Source organism: Chlamydotis macqueenii, chromosome 4 (assembly GCF_036417535.1).
Source record: "Chlamydotis macqueenii isolate bChlMac1 chromosome 4, bChlMac1.mat, whole genome shotgun sequence".
NCBI lineage: Eukaryota > Metazoa > Chordata > Aves > Otidiformes > Otididae > Chlamydotis > Chlamydotis macqueenii.
Window position 1 is genome coordinate 29,249,440 of NC_141559.1, and position 23,204 is coordinate 29,272,643.

The following is a 23,204-nucleotide window of genomic DNA, read 5'->3' on the forward strand; positions in this document are numbered from 1 at the left end:
ATTGCATAAAACAAATAAGCACATGAAAAAGTACTGAAGCTAAACACCTCCACTTTTTAAAAAGCATGCCTTGACTAATTGGTTATGAACACATACCACTATTAGGCCTGGTTTTCTGATCTGTTTGAGGGCATAGCTTCAATATCAGGCAGAGAAAAAGACCATTCTCCTTCCTGTGTAAATGTGCACCTATCCCAAGGAAGGTGAAGGTGGTAACCCAGCTGTACCTCTTCCTCCATTTACATTTGAAAAGCAGGAATAGAGGTTCAGACTTTCACAGGAAAGGTGCAGGCATCCACCTCTAAGAGGTAATTCCAGGCCCTGGGCTTAAGGTAGAAATTGTGTTGATCGGAAAACCATATGCATACTACTTATGGGTGGTTTCCTGCCGAGTTCGGTAGTTGATTCTACTCTGAACTCTCCAGGCACTGTTTGTTTAGAGAGCTGAAACTCCTGTCTCAGGTTTCTGAATGCCACACTGGGAACCAGAACCTAAAACCTGCATATATGTAACACAGTCTGTCCCTAACCATGCGTCTACAGAGAAACTTCCACTGCAGTAAGTATTTCAAGATGTTAACGTTATTTATTTTATAGAATCATAGAACAGTTTGGGTTGGAATGGACCTTTAAAGGCCATCTAGTCCAACCCCCCTGCAAGGAGCAGGGACATCCCCAACAAGATCACTTTTCTCAGAGCCCCATCCAACCTGGCCTTGAATGTTTCCAGGTATGAAGCATCCACCATCTCTCTGGGCAACCTGTTCCAGCGTTCCACCACCCTCATTGTGAAAATTTTTTTCCTCGTATCCAGTCTGAATCTACCTCCCTCTATTTCAAAACCATTACCTCCTTGTCCTGTCACAACAGGTCCTGCTAAAAAGCTTCTCCCTGTCTTTCCTTATGCCCCCTTGAGGTACTGGAAGGCCGCTATAAGGTCTCCCTGGAGCCTCCTTCTTCTTCAGGCTGAACAGCCCCAACTCTCTCAGCCTGTCCTCATAGGAGAGGTGCTCCAGCCCTCTGATCATCTTCATGGCCCTCCTCTAGACTCGCTCCAACACGTGCACATCCTTCTTATATGCCACTTTCAATCATTGTCTCAGAGAACTGTATCACTGTTAACTGCAGTTGTGCCGTTACACTGGTCTATAATGTCAGTAAACTACACAACGCAGACAAACTCTTAGAAGGACTGAGCCACTTGATCGACTGACAGTCCTTTTGCTATTAGGGTTGAAAGATACAGTGATCCTTCAGAAGGCAGAGGCACAGAGACCAGAAGTCAAAACCCAGCATGACTTTGAGAGGTGATTTCCTGACCACCTTCTGCATGTAACAAGGATGCTTGCACCCTTTAGCATAACTGTGCGCAGTGAGGAGTTATTTATGGAGTGCTTGACAGTCAAGAGACTAAGAATCTTTGCAACAGTCTGTCAATAGTCTGAAAAACTCCAACAATGTGCCCTAGCCCATCCTCCACTAACCATCTCGCACCAATGTCAAGGAACAGCACAGTCCTCTCTATATCTTATGTTTATAGTGTTTGCACCAAGGAAATTCCTCTCGGTCAGCATATGTAACTCCCACATATGGCAGCCACAAAGGGACCACAGCTGATGAAAGGAATCTCTCCTATTAAGTTTTTCAATTATGTTTTTTCTGAAATTTTATTTTCTCAATTATAATTGGTCCCTTGAAAGTGGAAGGAAGGGAACTGGAGAAAAGAATAGTTCAGAAGTTATCACACGTTACAAGGGGAAAGCTCAGAGACACACTTCATGGAGTAAATGTGTGGATTATGCACAAGCCAAAACCTGCTGTCAACTTTAACTACCGTTGATATGTTGAGATTGTAACGAAATGAGGAAAAGATCAGGATGCTTCTGTATCAGCAGGCAGAGATCAGTGCAGCTTTGCTGCTGGCCATATTCCATTTACTTCCAGAAGCCGCATATAAGAATAAACATTTCAAAAAGCATTATCAGGTTTAATATCCTTCCTCTCCATTCTATTAACACACAAAAGCCTCATATAGAATGCTACTGATGTAATATTAATTAATACATTCAGCAATTGATCTTTAAAACAATATTTATCAGGAAAATTGCTAATGTTTCAGCTATAAGTACAAGATAAAAAGTAGTCCTTCTTCTTCATGTCCTGTTGAAATACGCTGCCAGGCACAATGAGTAGTAGTTTGGTAACTGTTGGAAATTTCAAATCCCCTATAAATCCAGCAGATTACAGGACATGCATAGCTCCTTCTATACCTCATCTAGACATTGGGCCTTCTTAGATTAAGCATTCCCCTCTTCTGTGTCAGCACTTCCTTTAAAGAAAAGACTACAGGAAGGCCCTGAGGGAGAGAACTAACAAACTCTGCTAGTACTTCAGAATCTAAAATATCCCAGGAAATACATGTCTGTGCAGTCACCTTTTTATACTGAAGTTTGTCTTCCCTGTGAGTAGGATCCACTGTGACAGTCCCTTGAAAAACAGTGCAGTTATGTCCCATTAGAGAAGTATTAAATGCCTCTGTCAAAAGGAATTAGTGTCTGATCTAGCTGAGCAGAAATTTTGATTGTCCTATTTCGGGTATATACCATAGGTGTTCAAGAGGGATAAAAATAGTGGCAGAGGCTACCAAATAACTTTGCTAGTATAGACTCATCTATCTCAGAAAAGCTTTCTTTTGCTCCAGGTTAATAAAAGTTTATTACTGAAGCTGGAAAAAAAAAACCCCACAAAAAAAATCAACACACGTAAAAGCACAATATGTTGAGACAAATAAACCTCATTTATGTATGGGCTTTTACCTCTATAGTTAAGTCAGATATGGGCCATGACAGACAGATTGTGGCTATGACTAAATTGGGGGACTCAGGAGAGCTTCTAAGTATGTGTTCTGGCTCATCATATTTTATGTCAGAGAACGCTCAAGGTATCCACTGTCCCTTGCTTAGCTGGAAAAGAAACAGGACATGCAGGCAAGCTGGGAGCTACGGGATGCTCAGTAGGCGTCTCACAAGAATGACTGGGAGATCTGGACCCAATGGCTTCCCATTAATTGCTCCTGCAAGTCAATCTCAATGCATTTCTCATCAGCTAAGTAAGTAACGTGGCACAGAAAAAGCTCAAATCCCATTTAGGCTACACCTGAGAATCGGTATTTCATCATCAGTGTGATTCCACATAATTAAGTCTGTTGGGTGTTAACAAATTAAGATTTGCCACCCTCTATTCACTTGCATTAAATGATTGCCAGTACCTCACGTTCACTTGCAACTGCAAATGCTAGTCTAACAAACACTCCTAAACTTTTTTTCAAGTATATAGACTTTTTTTTTTTTCCTAGAGTCACAGATATGAAGTGTTTGTCATTGCTTTACTTAGCACCAAGAAGTCAAATGTGAGTCTACACAGCCCTATACAGGCGGGTTAAACTGCAGATTTTGAGTATGCAGTTTATGTTTGAAACCAGTATAGCCTGAAGGTAGATATGCATATGTAATCTTTTGCAGACAACACAAAATTTGTGGGAACGGCTGGCATACCAAATAGCAATCCAGAGGCACCTCTCAGAAGGTGGGGGACTGGATCAACAGGAGTCTTGTGAAGTTCAACAAGGACAAGTGCCAAGTTCAGCAGCTAAGGCAAAACAACCCCAAGCATCAACGCAGGCTGGGAACAAACTGTTGAAAAGACCCGAGGGTTAAAGTGGATGCCAAGTAAAACGTGAGGCAGCAGCATGCTCTCAAGGTAAATAAAGCAAACTATATTGGTTACATTAGGAGTGCGGCCAGCAGATCAAGACTCTGCTTGATGCCTGGCAAGCATTTGTATGTCCCAGAATCCTCTGTCTGGTCCTGGGTGTCCCAGATCAAGAAGGATACTGAAAAAAACTGGACAGAGTCTAGAACAGGGCTACCAAGATGGGCACACGTCCACAACACGTGACACATAAGGGGAGGCTGGGGGCTTCTTTTCTCTGGCAAAGAGGAGTCTAAGGGACGGCCTGCAGCTACATGAAGGGACGTTACAAAGACTACGGAGGCTTCAAGTAGTACGTGGACAAAGTCATAGTTGACCTGGTTCTACTGCTAGCAACAGTCCTGCTTCCAAATTCCTCAAGTGACAGTTCTGTATTTCTTCTGCTATTCCATTAATCTGTTCAATTTTCAGCTCAAAACACCTTCACTGTTTCTACCACAGGGCTTATTACAGTGCCTCCAAGTAAGACTTACCTGTTATAAGCATGTCCAAGTCTTGCTGTGCAACAGAAATGTAACTGCTTGGTCTTACTAAAAATTAGCAGAGCACAGACTAGAAAAATCCTGATCTGACTGTTCCTGCTATCTAACTCTTACATAACAAATCTTTTCCTTTTCTTTCCAAAGAGGTAAGTATACTTTTGTTCTACAAAAGATGTAGCAGTTTGGGGCTCAAGAAGAAAAATCCTTAAACATAGGTAAGAGAAGATTCCTCCGTATGTATAAAATTATTTCCTTTCTCTTGCTAACATACTGTTAATTTTTACTGGGAGATTCTTGTATTGCATTTACTCAGTGTGTGTATTTTTGGTACTGCTTGAATTCTCACATATAAGACAACAGACTGTGGCTGTAAAATGTTACGGAGGCTAAGTCTTACTAGTGGGGAAAGAGTAACTTGTTGCGTGTGATGCAAAATCGTTTTAATTTGGTGAGTCCTTCACATTATTCCAGAAAGATCTGAGCACAACTTTGAAGAAGAGAAGGTGGGCTCGCTTTCACTGTGGTCTTCAGTTGCAAAGGCAAACAAAAAGAGCTTGAAAAAGGCTTGCTTTCTACAGCAGTATTTTAATACTGAAGAAATATTATTAATTATTTCCATCTCTGAAAATTAAAAAAGGGATTAAAAATACAAATTCTGGCTAAGAAAGATCTCAAAATTTGTAAGATTACAATGTACAGGACACAAATGGAACGTAAGTATCACAGAGGCAATTTAATTAACTGTTTACTAGTAAAACTACAAAAGTATATTAACCTTCCACATTCATATTAAAATAAATGGTTAGGAACTTCCCAGTCTATTAATTGTTAGGAGATTATATGTATATAACGAAATAACTATCAAAATACCCAGAAACTTTACTTTTTGAGGTGAATAAGGAGTTGTGATCTGAACACAGGCCTCTGAAAGTGCTTGTTTTAATTCTAGCCACCATTTTGACAACTTTTGAACCTTGATATCTCTTTTAATGATGCAGTGTCACACTAGAAAACCACATTTTTAGGAGCAAATGTTTTCACATATACTGAAGCAATACCTCTTTTGCACAGTGTGCCTTTCATTTGTTAGGTTACTTGTTTACATTCATGTTTCAGAGTTCAAGCTCTTGTTTTCAACTATTTTAAAAAACAGATTTGTGGCAGAGGGCTAAATTTGAGTTTAGTTTTATTTCCCTGGTTTAATGTAGCTAAACATAATATTATCTTCACACTCTCACTTAAAATGACTATTTAGATGCATTAATGTTTATAGATCACTCTGAAGAGGATTTTTTTTTAATGATGGAGCTCAGCGCTCTTATCTGCTCACTAACTGCTTGTCAGCCATAGCCGGCACGTCTGCCTTTTCTCTCTAATGCACAAGAAGTCAGATTTCCTTATCTGAGCCTGACATCCTGATACACTGAAGTGATTAGCCTTTTGAGAATACAACTCCTAATGCCCTTGTGCTGTAAATTCTCCAGTGTACCAAACATCTGCATCTTCTTCTGGCTTCCACAGCTGTGAACCACTGCAGCCTCAAAACTGTATGCAGATCTTAAAATCATTAATTCTACTAAACAATGAGTATTTAAAAATGAGACTTCTTAGAGTCATTTCAAATATGAAGGCACCATGGGCATAATTTTATTACCCATAATTTTATTACCCATTATCCTATGGTCATTTATGCCCAGACAGAATATAAAAACTACAATTTGGGCCCAATTACCATCTTAAATCAAATTTGCAGTCACTTTATGCATAATACAGGGCAATGGGGAACTGAGACCATAATCTGACTACACAGAGGCTTCAGCAGCAAAGCTGGTTTCAACAGATTACCTTTTCTAAATGCTCTGCAACCAAGTCACTTAAAGCACTGTAATACAGCATCATTGAAAATCTACAACACATACTTAAACCTGTCATTCCAAATTGTGACCAAAATCAGAAGAGGCCTGTTTTGTTACAGTGGCTGCTTTTGCAAGAAGTACATGGGTCTAGGGAGAAGAAAGAAGGAAAAAAAATCAGGAGCTTGCAAGAATTCCTGAATTTTCAAGTTTGATATCTAATCCTTGATCTCAGAGTTACATCTTTGTCTGCCCAGAGTCTAATATTAATCCACAAGCATGCTCCTCAACATATTTCTGATTGTAAGAAATAAATTTCTGGTAATGGGAAAAAAAATTATAGGCTCATCTATTCATCCCTTAAGACATAAAAAAGGTCAAACTGAAAAGCCTGTGTTTCAAAAAACCTGCCAAACAATTTTGTAAAACGTGCCTATTAACCAGCTTCCAAAAAATCCAGCAAGTTCTTTATGTACAGCCAAAAATGCTGTTTTGTTGATGACCGTTTCTGATTTTAGAAAAGACAGTAGTTTAGTTTAAATAGCTGCTAAGTGTACTAGCTTCCAAGTGACACCTTGCTGTTGTGATCACTAAAGTGCAGAAAACGGCTCAAAACTGGAAGAGCCAAGTCCAGTTCTGGAGCCCCCAACACAAGGAGGACATGGACCAGTTGGAGAAGGTCCAGAGGAGGGCCACAAAGATGATAAAAGGGCTGGAGCACCTTTCCTATGAGGACAGGCTGAGAGAGTTGGGGCTGTTCAGCCTGGAGAAGAGGAGGCTCCAGGGAGACCTCATAGCAGCCTTCCAGTACCTCAAGGGGGCCTACAAGAAAGACGGGGAGAGGCTGTTCAGTAGGGCCTGTTGCAATAAGACAAGGAGCAATGGTTTTAAAATAGTGGGGGGTTGATTTAGATTGGAAATTAGGAAAAATTTTTTTACAATGCAAGTTGTAGAACCCTGGAACAGGTTGCCCAAAGAGGTGGTGGATGCCCCGTGCCTGGAAATGTTCAAGGCCAGGTTGGACGGGGCTCTGAGCAATCTGATCTAGATGGGGATGTCCCCGCTCCTTGCAGGAGGGTTGGACTAGATGACCTTTGAAGGTCTCTTCCAACCCTAACTATTCTATGATTCTGTGAAATGCATCTTGGTGTGAGAACGAGTTAAGTTTTGTTCAAACTGTTCTGACTTTCTGGCAAACTAGCTATGATTCTAAATACCAATTTAAAGGAAAAAAATTAAAAGTAAAACAGGCCATCCCTTGCTAACTGAAGTGCTGTATTATCTAGGGCATTTCTCTCTCCAGCCATCTGTTTTGAACAGGGTACATGCACTGAACTCAAACTTCATGTTCACAAGAGAACCCTTCCAGTCTCTCCCAGAGACTGTGTAAGAAGTCTTAAATTCTACCTTGTTCTCAACACCCAAAAAAAGAACTGTGATGCCTTCACCCTCCTCACAAAGTGAGAACTTACGGCCTTCATAAAGATAAACAAGCACTTCAGATCATTTCTAGGATGAAGATGCATTCTGAAGAACTATATTTAATTGCTTTTTGTTTATCTTCACCATTCTTGCCTTCAGAGTATTAAGTGTCCACACTCTAACATGTACATCATTAGAAGCATAATGTATAGCAGTCTTGCAAAGAGGGATCCCTAACATTTTCTGAGAATATCAGAAAGCATTGAAAGCCATCATTTAACAGCTACAACGTGAGTTTCTGAAATAGACTTCTGAAAACGTAATTCTTCTTTTTCCCTATGCTGCTACAAGATAGAACAAAGGTCACTATATGTATATTAACAGCTTATGACACCGTGCTTATTATTCCTTTTACAGGAGGATGTTCTAATATTACAACCTCCATGTTAAATTGGTTTCTTCTTTAATATAATGAATTATATAAACTATATAATTCCATCAATTTTTTAAAAAAATCAAGTTCACAAAATAATTTGCTTTATCATAGGATATGGCGCTCTCTTCATTTGGCAAGTTCCTTCAGAAGCTACATGTTAGCATAGCATCATACCTACGAATAAAAGACAGACATTTTAAAAGTGCCTCTGAGGATCAAAATTGGTCCAGTGTCTGCCATTTTCCCCCCTAATTGTATAAACTGGAGAGCCAATATTACTATGCCTTGAAAGGATGGGGCAATACATGCCATTTTACACAGTTTCTCCAAAACAGGACAGTTTAAGGTCTACTACAGCTGAGACAGAAAAGCAGGATACCAGCGACTTCAGCGGTACTCAGTGTGGGCTTTGTGTGGGTAACAAAAATGCTGTATAAATAGCATTTACATGAATACAGACCAATTCTGTACAATTTCTTCCCTACAAGATACATTCTTTCTTATAGTCTCACTTATTGTACATTAGGCAAAACCGAAGCATTATTTCAAACTTCTTGTAAATAACTGAAGGAAAAAAAAAAAATCACTTCAGCTCTTGAAATTAGAAAGTGGAGCACCCTTTTTCAAGTCCTTCCCTAACAAAGACAGTGGAAAGGTTAGATAATGGAAGAAGCTGTCAGATATTTAATTAATAAAGACAGAAACAGAGGAGGAGAGAGAGTAGAAGATGGGAGGAAAGATGGAAGAGAAGAGATAACTGGAGCAGGCAGAGAGAAGGAAAATGTTATAGAAAACTGGGCAATGAAATAAAGAAGCCTGAAGGAACAGGATGGCTGTGGAAGAGACCATGAAGAGTAAGAAAGGATTCCTAAGTAAAATAGAAAGGACTTGAAGAAAATAAGTGCATTTTAACATCAGACACAGAAGTGTGGTTTTTGCCTGGAAAGCACACATTTGTCTTTTGGGCACTGCTGCACATAAATGTATTGATTAGTACCTTTGACTGGACTGAAGCACTACCTTGCTGTAAACGGGTGACATAATTTTAATTGCAAAGGTTTAAAAAACCAAACAAAAGACCCCTGAACCTGCTTGGTTCCTGTCAGCAATCTCTTATGCACATGTTCCATCTCTTTCCCTCAACTGCCAATATTTCTGTGCTTTTTCCCCTAATTCCATACAGCAGGAGCCAGCATATCTGTATAGTCTCCCTGAGCTTCATGGAGAAACACGTAAGAAAGGGGACTGCCCAACAGGTTTTGCAGGATGAGAGCAAATATATTTGTATGAAGCATATTAATGGACTTCTAAATTCATTATATCATACCAGACATTTTTACAACAAATGTGTTCACAGACCAGTGTTCTGTTGTGGTTGGCCTTTCTTTTCCCTGCCATAGAACATCTTGATCCTGAAATCAGTTCAACACATAAGCACGGGAGAGAAAGGAAGAAAAATAATGGCTACGAGTTACTTAGGGGAGGCGGAAAAAAGAAAGAGAAAGGTAAGTGTGGAAATACCTCGTAACTGTCCATTGCTGCTGCCACTGCTCTTGATGGTGACATTCACTCACTGCATTTCCTCTTAAATTGCTCTCAGGAGGGGTGTCTTAGGTATTTGTTCAACAGGGTCCTAACATGACCAGCAATCCAGGGACTTCCAGTGTGCACAACGGAAGATTGCTGAAGGAAGTGGTACAGATATGAAGATGCTATTACCTAGTACACTGGACTCAGAAGACTGACTTCAGTCTGTTCCTCCAGAGGCCCAGGAGGGGTAAGTTAAACATTCTGTGGACAGGGATGATTTATATAAGAAAGATGTGTACAATCCTGCTTTGGTTTTAAAATCCTTTTCTCTCCCCATGCTTTGTTCCCACTGTCAAGATAAAAGAGTATTTTGACCTAAGGAAACCGTTCCAAAGCCTTCATGTAGCACAAGTAGCTATCTGGCAGTACTGAACTCAAGTTATGCCTGCAGGGTACTGGGTGCTGTCGACTGCCAGCACAACGGGATTTCTCCATAGAGAAGGGATGCAGGAATGAACTTAGCAAGGCTAGAGAAGGGAACGGGTGTGCTACTGGCCCTGTAAATAGTGGCATGTACTTTTAAGGTTGCATTGAAGGCTAGAAATGTTAAAATAGTCCCATTAATTTAAGTGCCTCGACAGTCACATCCAACATCAAAGACAGGAAGTATTTCTAAATATGCTTCCAAGAGGAGTTCCTAGTTGCCAGAGAGCAGGACGTCCTCAGCAACACACAGACCTCCCCAGCCAAACAGTCCACTCACCCTAGAGACCATGAAAGGCTTGCAGGTGGTCATGCTTTATGGTTTTTGATATTTACGTTAAATAGCTAGGCCAGCATAATTTTCAGCTTCCATCTACAAAATGCTGTCACAAAATAAATCCATATGGTACAATGCCATTTTAGTTTCCAGTCTGGGTATAAGTAAAGGCAAAAGCAGTAGAAAAGCATTTGTAAAGTGCTGGGTATGACAGAGTTCCTTTCCAACTGTAGACCTCTACTGTGTGGAAGACAGGATAAGAGAAGGATGAGTATTCAGAGGCTTTTTGGACTAGTGTATTCTAGAGGTAAAGACATTTACTGAAAGGTGAGGAATGTAATAAGGATAGGGTTCTCAGCTGCAAGTTTTCTGCCCTGATGCTCCCATACTAGTATATCAAGAAGGTCATAAACATGCACAGAGAGCTGACAGTGGATATGCAAACTCAAGGCTACCAAGAGATGCTGAGCTGTCACCTTCCCCAGTCTCCCAAACACAGGCATGTTCCCCACAGGCTCATTGGCAGCCGTGACAAATTTCTCCAAGGTTTTGTTCAATCTTCATCCATCGTATACTGCTTAGCTGCTCTCCTCCATGAATCTCAGTCTTCTCACTCAGTCTCCAACTCTCTGCCCATCTTACTCCCAAGCACATTTGCAGAGCACAGGCAGTAAGCCTGAAAGAAAGGCTACTATTCACCATGTGAATTTAACCACCTTCTTAACTGGATTTAATCACATATTGAAGTAGTTTGTCAAATCTGAGTCAACCAATAGGAACGGTCAACAAAAAATTAAAATCACACACTAATTTTGCATATTTCTTCAAAATTACTGTGTCCATCAGGCAAGTATCAGCAGATGGAAACAACTTAAACAACACTAAGTAACCTTCACTAATCTCCTTGAGCTATCACTAACACAATGAATAGCTCAGTGTTTTAATAAAAGCTCAGAATTGACTTATGCCTCAGATGCTCCTATAATACAAAACCAGGAAGCTGTAAGCTTGTAAGAGCTGTGAAATATGAGGAAAATGGGACCTAATATTGAAATGGATCACTTAAAATATTTCCTTTGTAAAAGTGTGTGGTTTTTTAAAAATTTTACTGATTTATAAAAATCACATTTACAGATTTAAGAGAGGTTTGTGTCTAATCTAGAAATTGAAAGCATGAAGTTAAAGCACTTCATTTATTTTAAACTGCAAGTTTTAAGACAACTTTGTATATTGTCTTAATTTATGCATATTTTGAATTCCAACTACTTCAGACACACATTTATTCCCTGACATTACTTATCAGAATTAGTGAAGAAGATAGAAGTATCTCTGACTTGAAGCACTTTCAAAGACATATGCCTTGCCAGCACACGCTTATACTTGTACAGTTAAGGTAAGCTGTACTTATTTGCAGGTCCCAAAGCATCCTGCACTAAATTCTGTCCTCTATCTGGAGTTAAATGAACAGCAGTTATCTGGTTTATAGATTTGACAAATTCTTCCGGCTATCTGCCGACTTTGTAATCTACTTGAACTACAGCTTAAGAACGGTATGAGATCACCAGGGTTTCTGCACAACTTCAAAGCTCCCTATCTAGAACCATGCAACTCTCCGGCTGAACAACCGTCACCAGGCTGTGTGCACAGCTTTTAGGCTCCTTGAACCACAGCCATTTGTTTCAGAGAGTTTACAAATTCTGTTAGACAGATCTGGAGCGCACACAAATTCTAATACACATCACCTACTTTTTGGATTAAAAGGAACTTCAGCATTCAGAAGTCCATAGCTTTTAACCATTATTTTTCTCTACCAAAATAAATTTAATTTGGTTGCCATTACACTAAAATTTGTAAATATAAACAATTTTCTAGACCTTATTTAACAAAAAGAGGCCCTGGGAGATTGTCCTTGCAGTGAGAGCTGCTACTTATAAAATCCCTTACTAGGAAAAGCTCCTTGTCTAATTAAAATTCAAACCGTCATTAAAAAAATTGCTTCATCAGTGGGAGAACACACATCAACATTTTAAGACTCCTAATTTTAGTTTAGATGTAGTTCCTAATCTATTTTAATCTGGAAACAAATTAGAACATGAAATGCAATACCTCCAACAATATCAAGACAGCGGGGATGCTCGTTTTCTTCAACACACAGCATGTGAACAGACCCAGGTGTACTAGTCAACAGCAGAAAGTGGGTTTTCTCTTATTTAAGTAACTGGGTCACTGTCTAATGTCCCTTTGTCATCCTAAACCATGAACTACATCCTGCGACAGAGTTAAGAAGGGATAAGAACCAACCTCCTTGACGGATGCCATAGATGAGCCTCCACAGTTTTCTCTCCTGTCAAACAGTAATGAAATTCTTTTTCCCTTTATTGAACAAATGCTAGTTTAGGTTAATAACTGGAGTTTTTTTACATATTTATAAATAATTGAGTTCTCAGAACTTCCAGAAATAAACCAGCTTTACTTGAGGAAGAGGAAAAATTATGAGTCTTTTCAAGGACCATCAACAGCAGCCAAATGGTACTACAGGAAACAAAAAAACCAGGACAAAAATTATCTGATTCTATTTACATTTATACTCTAACTATTTTCTTAACCCCCCCAACCCCTTTCAGGAGGGGCACAGAGTAGAGCTCCTCATTTCTTTCTCCTATTTCTGTTCTCTGTTGTTCCATTCATCCATCTATTACCCCTGTCTTTCCCCTGCTTCTAGTATTTCTTCTCCCTCCACATACTTCCCTTAAGGGATTTTTGTTTGCTTCTATTCTTGTCTCTTGTCTCAGTTGCTTTCTCATTTCCATTATTACCGCTTTGTTTCCTTCAGGTTTCAGCTGTTCTTTTACCCTTTCCACTTTTATTTTGATGCTACAGAAAGACAGATATTCCTCACAGGCTTGTGAAACTACCTCTGACTATTCTGTTCTCAGGAAGCACAACTGTGAATGAAGCCTTTAACCTAAAACTAAAGATAAATTTGGTTGGTTTCAGTCTCACATAATAACAAGAGATCACAAATACTGGCCTGAACACAGGAACAGTATTCGTTTAAGGAAGGTCAGTCAGAACTAACCTAGCCTCTCTGGCTGCTTCAGAAGCACACTTCGAGGAACACTACTGAAGCAGAAGAGATGCAGTCTAAAAGCAGTTTCCTCCATCTTTTGTTTTAAAGACTTTTGCCAAAATCAGTCTTGTTTTTAGGAACAACATTTCATACCAAATTAAATTGGGGTATTCTGGTTGGCTAGAACTAATATGCTGGTGGTGTTAGAAGTCTCATTGTTTTAGCAAAAACTTTGAAAGAATTCAAAATTATCTTTTTGTGCAGTTGATATATTTCTCTTCCAAGCAGCCTAGGTTGACTTGCATCTCTTGTAAGAAAACCAGCGAAGGAGCTCTCATGATGGGAGATTATTTTCATTAGCTTTCATTCCTCCCATGTCTGAGGCTACTAACTACATTTTTAATTATAAAGTAGGCAAGTTTATTCCTACCTTTCCAAAAGCAATACTGCACACAGCCATGCCTGAAGCTTCACACTGTCCTGCCTCCTTTGTTTCATGAGCCAATGTCCTGAAGACAGGTTTATTACACCCTCATCTGTGGTTCAGTTTGGGTTTGGCATTTGACAACCACCAAGCTGACCCCAAAACTTGATACACAGCTGCACATGGTAATTCTTCAGGGAAACTGGGAGAGAAATTGAGTATACTGGGAAGAGAGGAGCAATATACATCTTTGTTGTGACAACAGTGCAGCTAAACGGATAGTACTTAAATAAATCCATCTACATTATAGCCTGTGTACCTTACATATCTTGTTATTGTTCTATAACTGCTAGGTATTGTATAAAGAGTGCAGCAGGTTCCTTTTGTAGTTTGTTGCTCAACTAAACACCTAAATATGTATTAAGCTTCATGAGAGCACAGGCTGCCTTCCATTTCCTGCTAACAAAACCAGTACTCTCAAAATGGAATAGCATTTTTACAAGCTTTCACTACTATAGACCATAACTTCAACACTTCAAGCAAACTGATAGGTGTCATTAAAAAAAAAAAAAGTTATCTGTATTTGTATTCTTCATGCAAACTCTCATGGAGTTGCTCCATCTTTTGGAGCCAATGGATTACTGTCGAGCAGCCAACACGTAACCAAGTTCCTGATTTTTATTTTATTAACTTACATTTGTGGAATAACTGCAGCCTGCTTACAATAACCTCCACAGACCACTACTCTAAAGTACAAAGATTTTATTGGATAGAGTGTGTTTGCAAAGTATACCAGTTGTGTTTTTGGGGGTTAGAAACAAGAATTGACTGAGGAAAGGGGACCATTAATTGTGAAACCGAAGCATTACATTAGTAACTGAACAGTAAAAACCTGTGATTGTTCTTATAAAAACAGAAGTAAAGTACTAGTGGTGCACATGTCATCTCAAGTATTCACAATGCTCTACTGCCAGGAGTACTTAAGGCAGCTTGCCTCCTGAAGCAAAAAGTAGAATATTGTTTAAACTGTACTCAGACACAATTTTAAAAACTATAAATGCAAGCAACAAAAACAATACTTTTGGAAAGAATTGCCATTAATGAGAGGAAATCACTGTCCTCTAGGAAGAAACAACTGTCATGAGAATGTCTTCAGAGGAATTTACACTTGAAACCAGAGCGGAGATATTTCTATACAGTAAAGATAATGCAGAACCATGTATACATAGTAAATCTTTTATTGACATAAATCTTTTTATTGGAGTTAGACGATACCAGCCTGGGCTTCCATTTTATATCATTCATACACAAATCAGCTAATAAACAGAGAACAGACCATATGTTTAACGATAAGGCATTAACTGCAGTCTCTGCCACAAATGCTTGTCTGCTGAGCACAATTTACAGAATGATATACAAGCTACAGGAAGAACAAATTGATTTAATTCTAAGGATTTTCAGCTTTTATGCAACGTGTTACCAAAAAGAATACTACAAGCTGAATAAGGGAAGCTAGTGCACTGATTGTATGAACTTAGATATAGATCTTGAACATTAAGTCATTAATAGTTGCTAGCCAAGGTGAAATTGATTTCAGTCTTTGCCACTCGCTCCTTGGAGCAACAAGATCTGCTGCAGAGGCTACTTAGAGCTTGCCTTGATTTTAAAGACAGTGCAATCAGGCCCAGATATGTGAAGAAGTGAGAAGTGAGGGAAATAAAAAGATTCCTCTGTATTTCCGCAAGCAATCTCTCTGGGCAATTATGGTCAGGTGCTGATAGATTCTACAGGAAAATTACTTCAGTCTTCCTGAAAGTAATTATAACTGCTCTTACTTATGCAGCAAGCTGTACCAGATTCTCAAACTGATTACAAACTTGCCTGCAACTGAAGCATAGTCTCATCTAAAAAGGACTGCTGTGCTCATCCTACACCAGCTTTTCTGAACAGCTTTTAGCTGATGCCCTGAAGTTTTTACTTGCGGAAGCCAAAACAGAGTTAGCTACAACTACACTTTGACCAGAACGATGAGATTAATAGTCCTACTTTGTGAATGGAGACAGGAAACATATGCACACTAAATCCCAGTGTCTTGTCTTTTCCACCCACCGGAAAAGAGACCTTCGCTACATTGTTACAGTTTTACGAAATTCCGATAAAATCTGATGGTTATTCCTCACGCCTGACCCTGGCAGCTTCTAGTGTGAACCATTCTCCAAAGGTTTTCCACTACCACACTTCAAAGGAGTTAAGTACGTATGTAGCCTCATCTCACAATCAGAAAACTGAGGCACTGCAACTGCTTCTTGCCACGGAAACTTCTAGTTAAAAGTGAAAGATGCGTGTGATCTGCAAAGAAACTACTGATTTACCTAAGGCCACAGGAAGTGCTGATGTCAAACCCCTGAGCCGAATTCAGGAACTGCCACCTCCTTACCCTGGTTGCAAACCACAGCTCCTTTGCCCTCCGGATCTGCAAGCCCACCCACCATCGCATTTGGCAGGCTGGCTGCGCCTTTGGCAGCTCAAGGGGGGCACTCCTTACTCATCTCTGGGCTCTACGTTACTGCCCAATTTCTGTTTTACGGTGGCTGTTCAATACCGGGAGAGCTGTAGGTTGTGCAAGAGAAAGAGGTGGAGAAGGCAAGAGAAATTCATTCAGCACTTCGCAAAGAAAAATCAAATACTACACTTCCTAGATTCACATGGCATTTCATGGAAGCTTGATGCAAGTGGCGATCAGTGCGAAACTACTTAATTTACAATAAAAAAGGCAGAGGTAATATGGCTGCATTTGTAGGCATGAGTAATGCTCTTTCTAAAAGCCAGAGAAATACGAGGATCCCCGTGTCCTCCACAAACAATGAGCGCAGATTATAAAATAATCCCCTAAACATATTACCCCAGCTGTCTCCATTATGCAAACAGTAACCGGGAAAGCGTCCTGGGGGTGCCTTATGTAACTCTTTGCTCCGAAACCCCCTTCGAACCGGGGGAATTTCTCTTTCCTCTAACCCACTCGCCTTCAGACCCGACACCGCCACAGCCGTGCGGGGAGCGCCACGGGGCGCCGGGCTGGGGCAGGGCCGGCCGGCGGGGCCGGCGCAGAAGCCGCCCAAACTTTGCGCCGCAGGGGCCGGGCAGCGGCCAGGGCAGCGCCGAAAGGGGTACTCAGTGGAGCCCCCCTGTCGCCGCGACCGTCCTCCCAGGCTAAGGCACGGAGGGGAGGAAGGCTGCTGATGAGGAAGCAGCACCAGCCGCCTTTCCCCGCCCGCTGGAGACGAGCGGGCGGCGGCCTGCGGGGGCAGAGGGGCGGCGGCAGGGGGCTGCACAGCGCGGAGCTGGGGCGACTTACCCATGGCGCTGCCGCGGCCTCCTCCTGCTCCTCCTTTCTCCTTCCCCTCCTGCTACTGGTGTTGCCGCCGCCTCTCCGCTGGCGCGGAAGGAGGCGCGGGAGGCGTGTGCGCGGGGCGGGCGCGGTAGCAGCCCGGAGCCTGCGTGCGGCACGGCTATGAGTCAGGGCAGCACATCCGGGCAAGGCCGCCTGGGAGACACCCCGCCGCCGCCGGGGAAGGGCGGGCAGCCGGGGAGGGAGCAGGCGGTGCAGGGCCGGCAGCAGTACCCGCGGCCGGGAAGGAGTGGAGCTGCGGGGCGGGTCCCCGTGGGGAGCAGCAGCTCCCGCCCCGAGCCTCCTTTGTTAGAGGGGCTGGGGTGGGGCCGCCCGCCGGGCTGGGGTGGCGGAATGGCGGTGAGGGAATAGGGGCCGCTGGTGCCGCTGGCAGTAGGGGCTGCGGGCGGGTGCGGCGTGATACCCCCACACATCCACCCCTCTCGCTGCGGGTGCCTGGGGTCGTTCCTCTGTGTTCCCGCCTCCCCACACCTGTCTGGGCCCTCCGGGGAGAGGGGGCTGAGGGTGGCGGGGCGGCGGCAGGGATTGTCCTGCGAGGCTGGCCGCCCCGAATGGTTTACGGAAGGCGGGCCGCCCGGGCTGCGGCTTGCGGTCGGGGCTGTTGGCTGGTGAAGCGGGGCTGGAGGCCGGGTTAGGCGGGGAGGCAAGGGGCGCCGGGCGGGCAGCGCCAGGGCCCGCGGTGGCTGCGCGGACGGGCGGGCAGCCGCCTCCCCACAGCCCCTGCAGAAGCCCAGGCCCCGCCGAGGCCGCCTCCCTGCAGTCCCCCGCCGCGGGGTCCGGGCGCAGGCCGGGCGTACCGGAGGGTGGGGTGGTTTACAAAGGGGGAGCATGGTGTTTAAACTCCTCTTTAAGAAAGGGGACTGGAGGAGGAGTGTTTTGCAGGACATAGGGATTAAGCTGGATGGAAAAGCAGTTTTTAGGTGGGCTGTGTGAGGAAAAGAATGAGAGGAGGAAACGGCCAGGTGAAGTCCAATTTGCTGTACATCTTTGGTGAACCCACGTTACAAGTTTTACACCCAAACCTGAAAGGCTTCTGCACAAGGTAGTTATGTGTGGAAGGCATTTTTAACACGAAAATGAATCTTTGTATTCAGTGTTTGCCCTTCCTTTCTGCCCTGGGATGCTCGGTCTCTATAATGCAGGGAACAAAGAGGAAGTGTTTGCTGTTACAGTCCTCTCGTTACAGCACTTCCACTGGGAACCATTTGACCATTGCGGGGGCTGGGGCTTGACATTAATTGAGTAGCTCTTGTAGTATTTTGACTTTTTTAAACTCTTTCTGTATTTAGGTATTCACAGGTTTACCTTATTAAAGCCTAAAATACGGTTAGACTAGGACCAAAGAGTATGATAGAGAGTCTTGCTTGCCCTGTAGAAATGGATAGGCCAGGGACATTTCAGAAGGGTGAGGCAAAAAGAAGTTGCGGGTGAGTCAGCCCCCACAGTGGCTTCACAAGTGACACCAGAAGTGCCTTTCACCAGCAGTCAGCAGCTGCCAGGGGTTTCCTCTCTGGAAGAGGTCCCAGGAGCTTTCATGCCTGTAAAAGGGCAGTGTGATACGACAAGCAAAGAGTAATTCATCAGTCCTTCTGTGGAGTACAGACTAAACATGTTGAGGTCTGTCCGTTTAGTGTAGCACTATGATTCACCAACTCTTTCCTTAAGACATCAGCAGAATTTTGCAGTTGATTTCAGCAGGGTTAATCCCTGTCTCAATATGCAGAACTTTACACTGAAGATATGTAATTCTATGATCAGCTGATACTGAAAATTAGTATGTTTTTACAACAGCTAGACAACTAAAGCACTTTTGTTACTGTTCTCATTGCACTGTGACTGCAGAAAATTCAAACCAGAACATGCTGTTTTTTTAACTGCAGGGTTTGTCTAATTCAGTAAGTAATAAAATAAAGGGATTCTTTAATGAGTCAAAGTGATGAAAAGCTGTATTTTTCTACTTTGATCTATTTTCAAATCTTGCCTGAAATGAATCTTTGTCCTATGTTTTTGCCTTCTTATTTCTTTCGCTGAGCAATAAATTTTGCTTTGGTTTTATAACTGTGTAGCAAATGTTTCCTGTACTTGTCTGGGGAAAGAGGCAGTGAAATCCTGTTCTACTGATCCATCTTTGAGGGATCATGGAGGAGATATTCCACATATTATTCTGTATTATTTCCCACTTGGATACCTGGGATAAATCAGAGCCATCTGTAAAATGCATGGGTTTCACAAGTTTACTTGCATGTCCTAATTGAAATGCACACACATATCTTTGCAAGACCAAGAGGAGTAAGACTGTTAACTGCTCCAAGAGAGGATTTTGAGGAAAATGACTTCTAAAGTGTTCTGCTTTCAAAAAATTACCTGAAAGAAGCCTGGCACTGCAGAACATCTTTGGTTATAATTGTTTTTTAGTGAATCCAAAAGAACCACACAAAGCTAGGGAGACTTTTTGATCTTTGAACTGAATACTTATTAATTCTAGGAGAGAAAGAGAAAACTCCAAAGGAGCTGAGAACTTGTTTTTTCTCAATCTCTTGATTAGATACAAGTTTACAACAAAACAAAGGGGCAGTTATAAAAAAAATCCAAATAAAGCCCTGCCATTCTTGCAGTTGAATGCAAGATCCTGTATGTATGGCTACTCATGGTATAGTGCAAAAAGGAGAAGAGTCTTCAAGAAGGAATTTCCGTCTCCAAGAGAGTATCTGGAAGAGCTTTGGGCCATCAGGCTTTACGTACCCTCTCTATAGAAGATAATACGCAAAATCCGTGTGCTGAATTTTTTTAAAGTTATTAGCACCTGTGGCGTAGTGATGCCTGTGAGAATGTCTCATTAAAAACAATGAAATGATGGTCTTGTTGATGTATTCATAAAGGAAAAAAAATAATTAAAACTGAAGTTTTTTGAGGAAAACTGGGAACTAGAAGCAACGTATTAAGTTACTAGTGAGGTTTGCAATAGAAATTGAGAAGAAACCTGTACAAGCACGTTCTGTGGATTTCAGAGGATGTTTAATTTCAGCAGCAGGGAACAGAATGAAAGATTCTTTCATAAAAATATCCTTTAGAGCAGCTTGTGACATCACTGCTTGTTTCTGCACTTCTAATGCAGCTGTGAAAATTGAGTTGTAGACTACAGAAATTATGAATTTATTAACAAGGGCTGTCTCTGCACTCCTGAACACCAACCATGTCTGATGTCCTGCAAGAAAATGGAGAATTGGGTCAAAGCGACCTTCCAGTGCTTACCACTTAATAAATTTTCTTTTTCATATCTTTCGCATCAGTTTCAAATTCTCGGCACATCTCCTCACCCCTGACATAGCAACTCCTTGAAAATATTCCTGCATATATTATATTGTTTAATTTGGCACAAAAGCACATGTGAGGAAAGTATTTTTAATTGCCTCTGTACTGATGTTAGAAACCTACATGAGCAACAGGAGGACGTTGGGATGCCCGAATACATAGGGAAATATGATATGGTACTGTGACTTCATGGAATTTGGATCATCTGTTGGGAATAGGCTATCACAATTTGTTCCGTAAGTAAGGAAGGGCAAAGAAAGCGGAAGTAAGGCTAGCACTTTACCCCTTGTTTCCTATTAGAGGCACAGACAGCACTCCGAGGCCTGGCACCTTGATAACTTTAAGTTCTTGTAAAACTAGAGGTGGAAATCGTGCAGGGCGATCTGTGAACTTGCATATGGAAAACAGGGCAAGCCACTTCTTGAGATCTTCCTGTGATATGTGAATGGGAAGACAACAAAGTGTGCACAGGGAAAGAGTGCTGTCAGGGGTGACTTGATGTTCTTCTCCCAGAGAGTGAGCTGCCTCACATTTTCCATGGGATAAGAGCAGTTATTAATACAGAAGTGAACACCTGACCTTGTTCTCTGATAACTGATTCATGTTCCCATATCCGGTGCATAAGTGTTCATGATAAAGCCTTTCTGGTAAGTGCTGGAAGCTGAAATTAGAAAACTCCAACCTTGACATAAGGTACAACTTCCTAGCTGTGAGTGCAATTTAAATACTGGAATGGCTGAGCTGGGAAAGTGAAATCTGATAAACTCATGGTTTTTCTCTCTCTCTCAATCACAAGATTTCAAAAATAAAAGCTTTAATCTGGCTGAAGGAAAAATCTGTGTGTGTTATGTGTGAGTGTTTATAAATTGTATGTCATGCTAAAAGATTGCAGTAACCTTTTCTGGCCTGAAGATTTGGGACTTTTTGAATGACCAGTGTTTCCTGCTTTCTTCCTGGATATTGGGGAGAGTAAAATTGGCATGTGATGCTTGGTACATTCATAACACATGAAGACAATAGCTATAGGCTAGTCTTACATCTTAGAGCTGAAGGAGGTTTCTTGCATAGTCAGGAAGGAATTTCTTCCTTCTTCTCAAATGTAACTGGGCAGTTTTTAATTATTTTTTTTTCTGCTTGCTAGGGTTTTGTATTTATTATGGCTTTCCTGCAGCCCTCAAGAAGATATAGGAGAGCAATTGGAGGGAAAAAATTGCTCCAAGATTATTTTGCATGTATAAAATCTACTTGGATGACCTCGTCACAAGATCTGGGCTTGGGAAAGACTTTGCTTCCAGGTGAGATGGGTAGGGGCCTTGCCTACATTTGCCTTTCTCTTCACTATGGGAGGTCATTTGTCAGCTGGGCTCTGTTTGTAAATCTCATCTCACTTCACCAGCTGTCTTGGGTATGAGAACTTGGTAGTTCCTGTTCCTCAGTGGTGGTACACACTCAAATTTGACTAAACTCCATTAGAGTCTGGGTGAGTAAAGTCAGACTAAGCCACGGAATGTCTAGGTTAAATTTATTGGCTTGTGATACACAGGTGACCTAAGGACCTGCTGGCGTTATGCTTAAGGAAGTGATTCAAGACAGCTGAGAGGGCTGGCAGAAAACAGTAGAAAATGAGGAACTAGTTTGCTGGTTTATATTCCTTAAAGGTAAAGGGGAAACTCAACTGTCTTCATCCCATTTCAATACCATAAAATTAAAGAGTTTAAAATATTCACCAGAAGTGTTTTTGTCTGCAGATGTCTACATTTGTTCTGTAAGTATGTTATTCCCAATATTGACTGGCTGTCATCACCTAATTTTAGTTCCCGCTTAGGTTAAAGGAATGGGGAATAAATTGGGGAAAAAAAACCCCCAAACTTTTTACAGATTTACACCGCTTATTTCTGAATAAGTGCTTATATACATTTGTGTTCCTGGGTAAAGGTTTATTTTGGATTTGTTAAATGGTACAAAGCAATTACTTGTGCTCTTTATTTTTCATTGTGTATCTTTAGCATACCTTTATTTATGTAAATAATATGTTTTTGGACTTAACTCAGTGGAGTGCATGCATCTGTGACAGAGTCTGCTACAGGGTGTTTTATTTAAGTGTTATGAAGCATTTTATGTTTAAATGTTGCAATTTCTTGCCACATAAATAATGTTACTCCTCTAGTGGGCTAATTACGTTCTATTTATTTCTCTGCTTCCATCAATTTCTCTACATTGGTACAAATAAAACTAAGCCTCAGAAGTAACTTCTAATTTTTGAAAACAGCTTTTGACTTGATAATACAAATGGAGATAATTTGAATTCTACCTAAGCAATAATAATTGCAAGAGTGAAGCTGTAGCTAAGTAAAGCCACTGCGTTCAGCTGTCAGTGACAATAAACCAAAAGATTACAATACAAGGAAAAGAATGTTTTGGGGGACAGTTACAAAAAAGACCTGGTTTGAAGTCCCCCCTTTTATACTTCCTAGGTAGTATCGGCGAGTTACTTTGGTCTTTGATTTTTATGCCTGTGAGGACAGCCTTTCAATAACTGATGGATAAGGATTGACCTATTGTTCATTGTATATATTCTGATAGACTCAAATAGCCAAAAAAAAAAAAAAAACCAACCCAAAACCAAGACAGCTTCCACTTTGCTTTAGCACATTGTATTACCCCTCAGTGCCATGCTTGGTACTGCAGTGCTTTAGTAACATCAGTAAGCTCAGTAAGAGAATCAGTAAGAATTT

The 23,204-nt window shown here is 41.4% G+C and overlaps 1 protein-coding gene across 2 annotated transcripts in view; it reads right to left on the reverse strand.

Moving 5' to 3' along the window:
- Positions 1–17,392, reverse strand: part of RAP1GDS1 (Rap1 GTPase-GDP dissociation stimulator 1) — a 101,787-nt gene extending 84,395 nt beyond the window's left edge. Inside the window, exon 1 of one of the 2 annotated variants that reach the window (XM_086747474.1) lies at positions 17,104–17,392. In XM_086747474.1, the coding sequence (XP_086603600.1) occupies positions 17,104–17,107 (4 nt within the window). In that variant the 5' untranslated portion in view covers positions 17,108–17,392. The remainder of the gene's footprint in view (positions 1–17,103) is intronic. The other variant, XM_086747475.1, reaches the window with a different exon arrangement.
- Between the last annotated feature and the right edge of the window lie 5,812 nt (positions 17,393–23,204).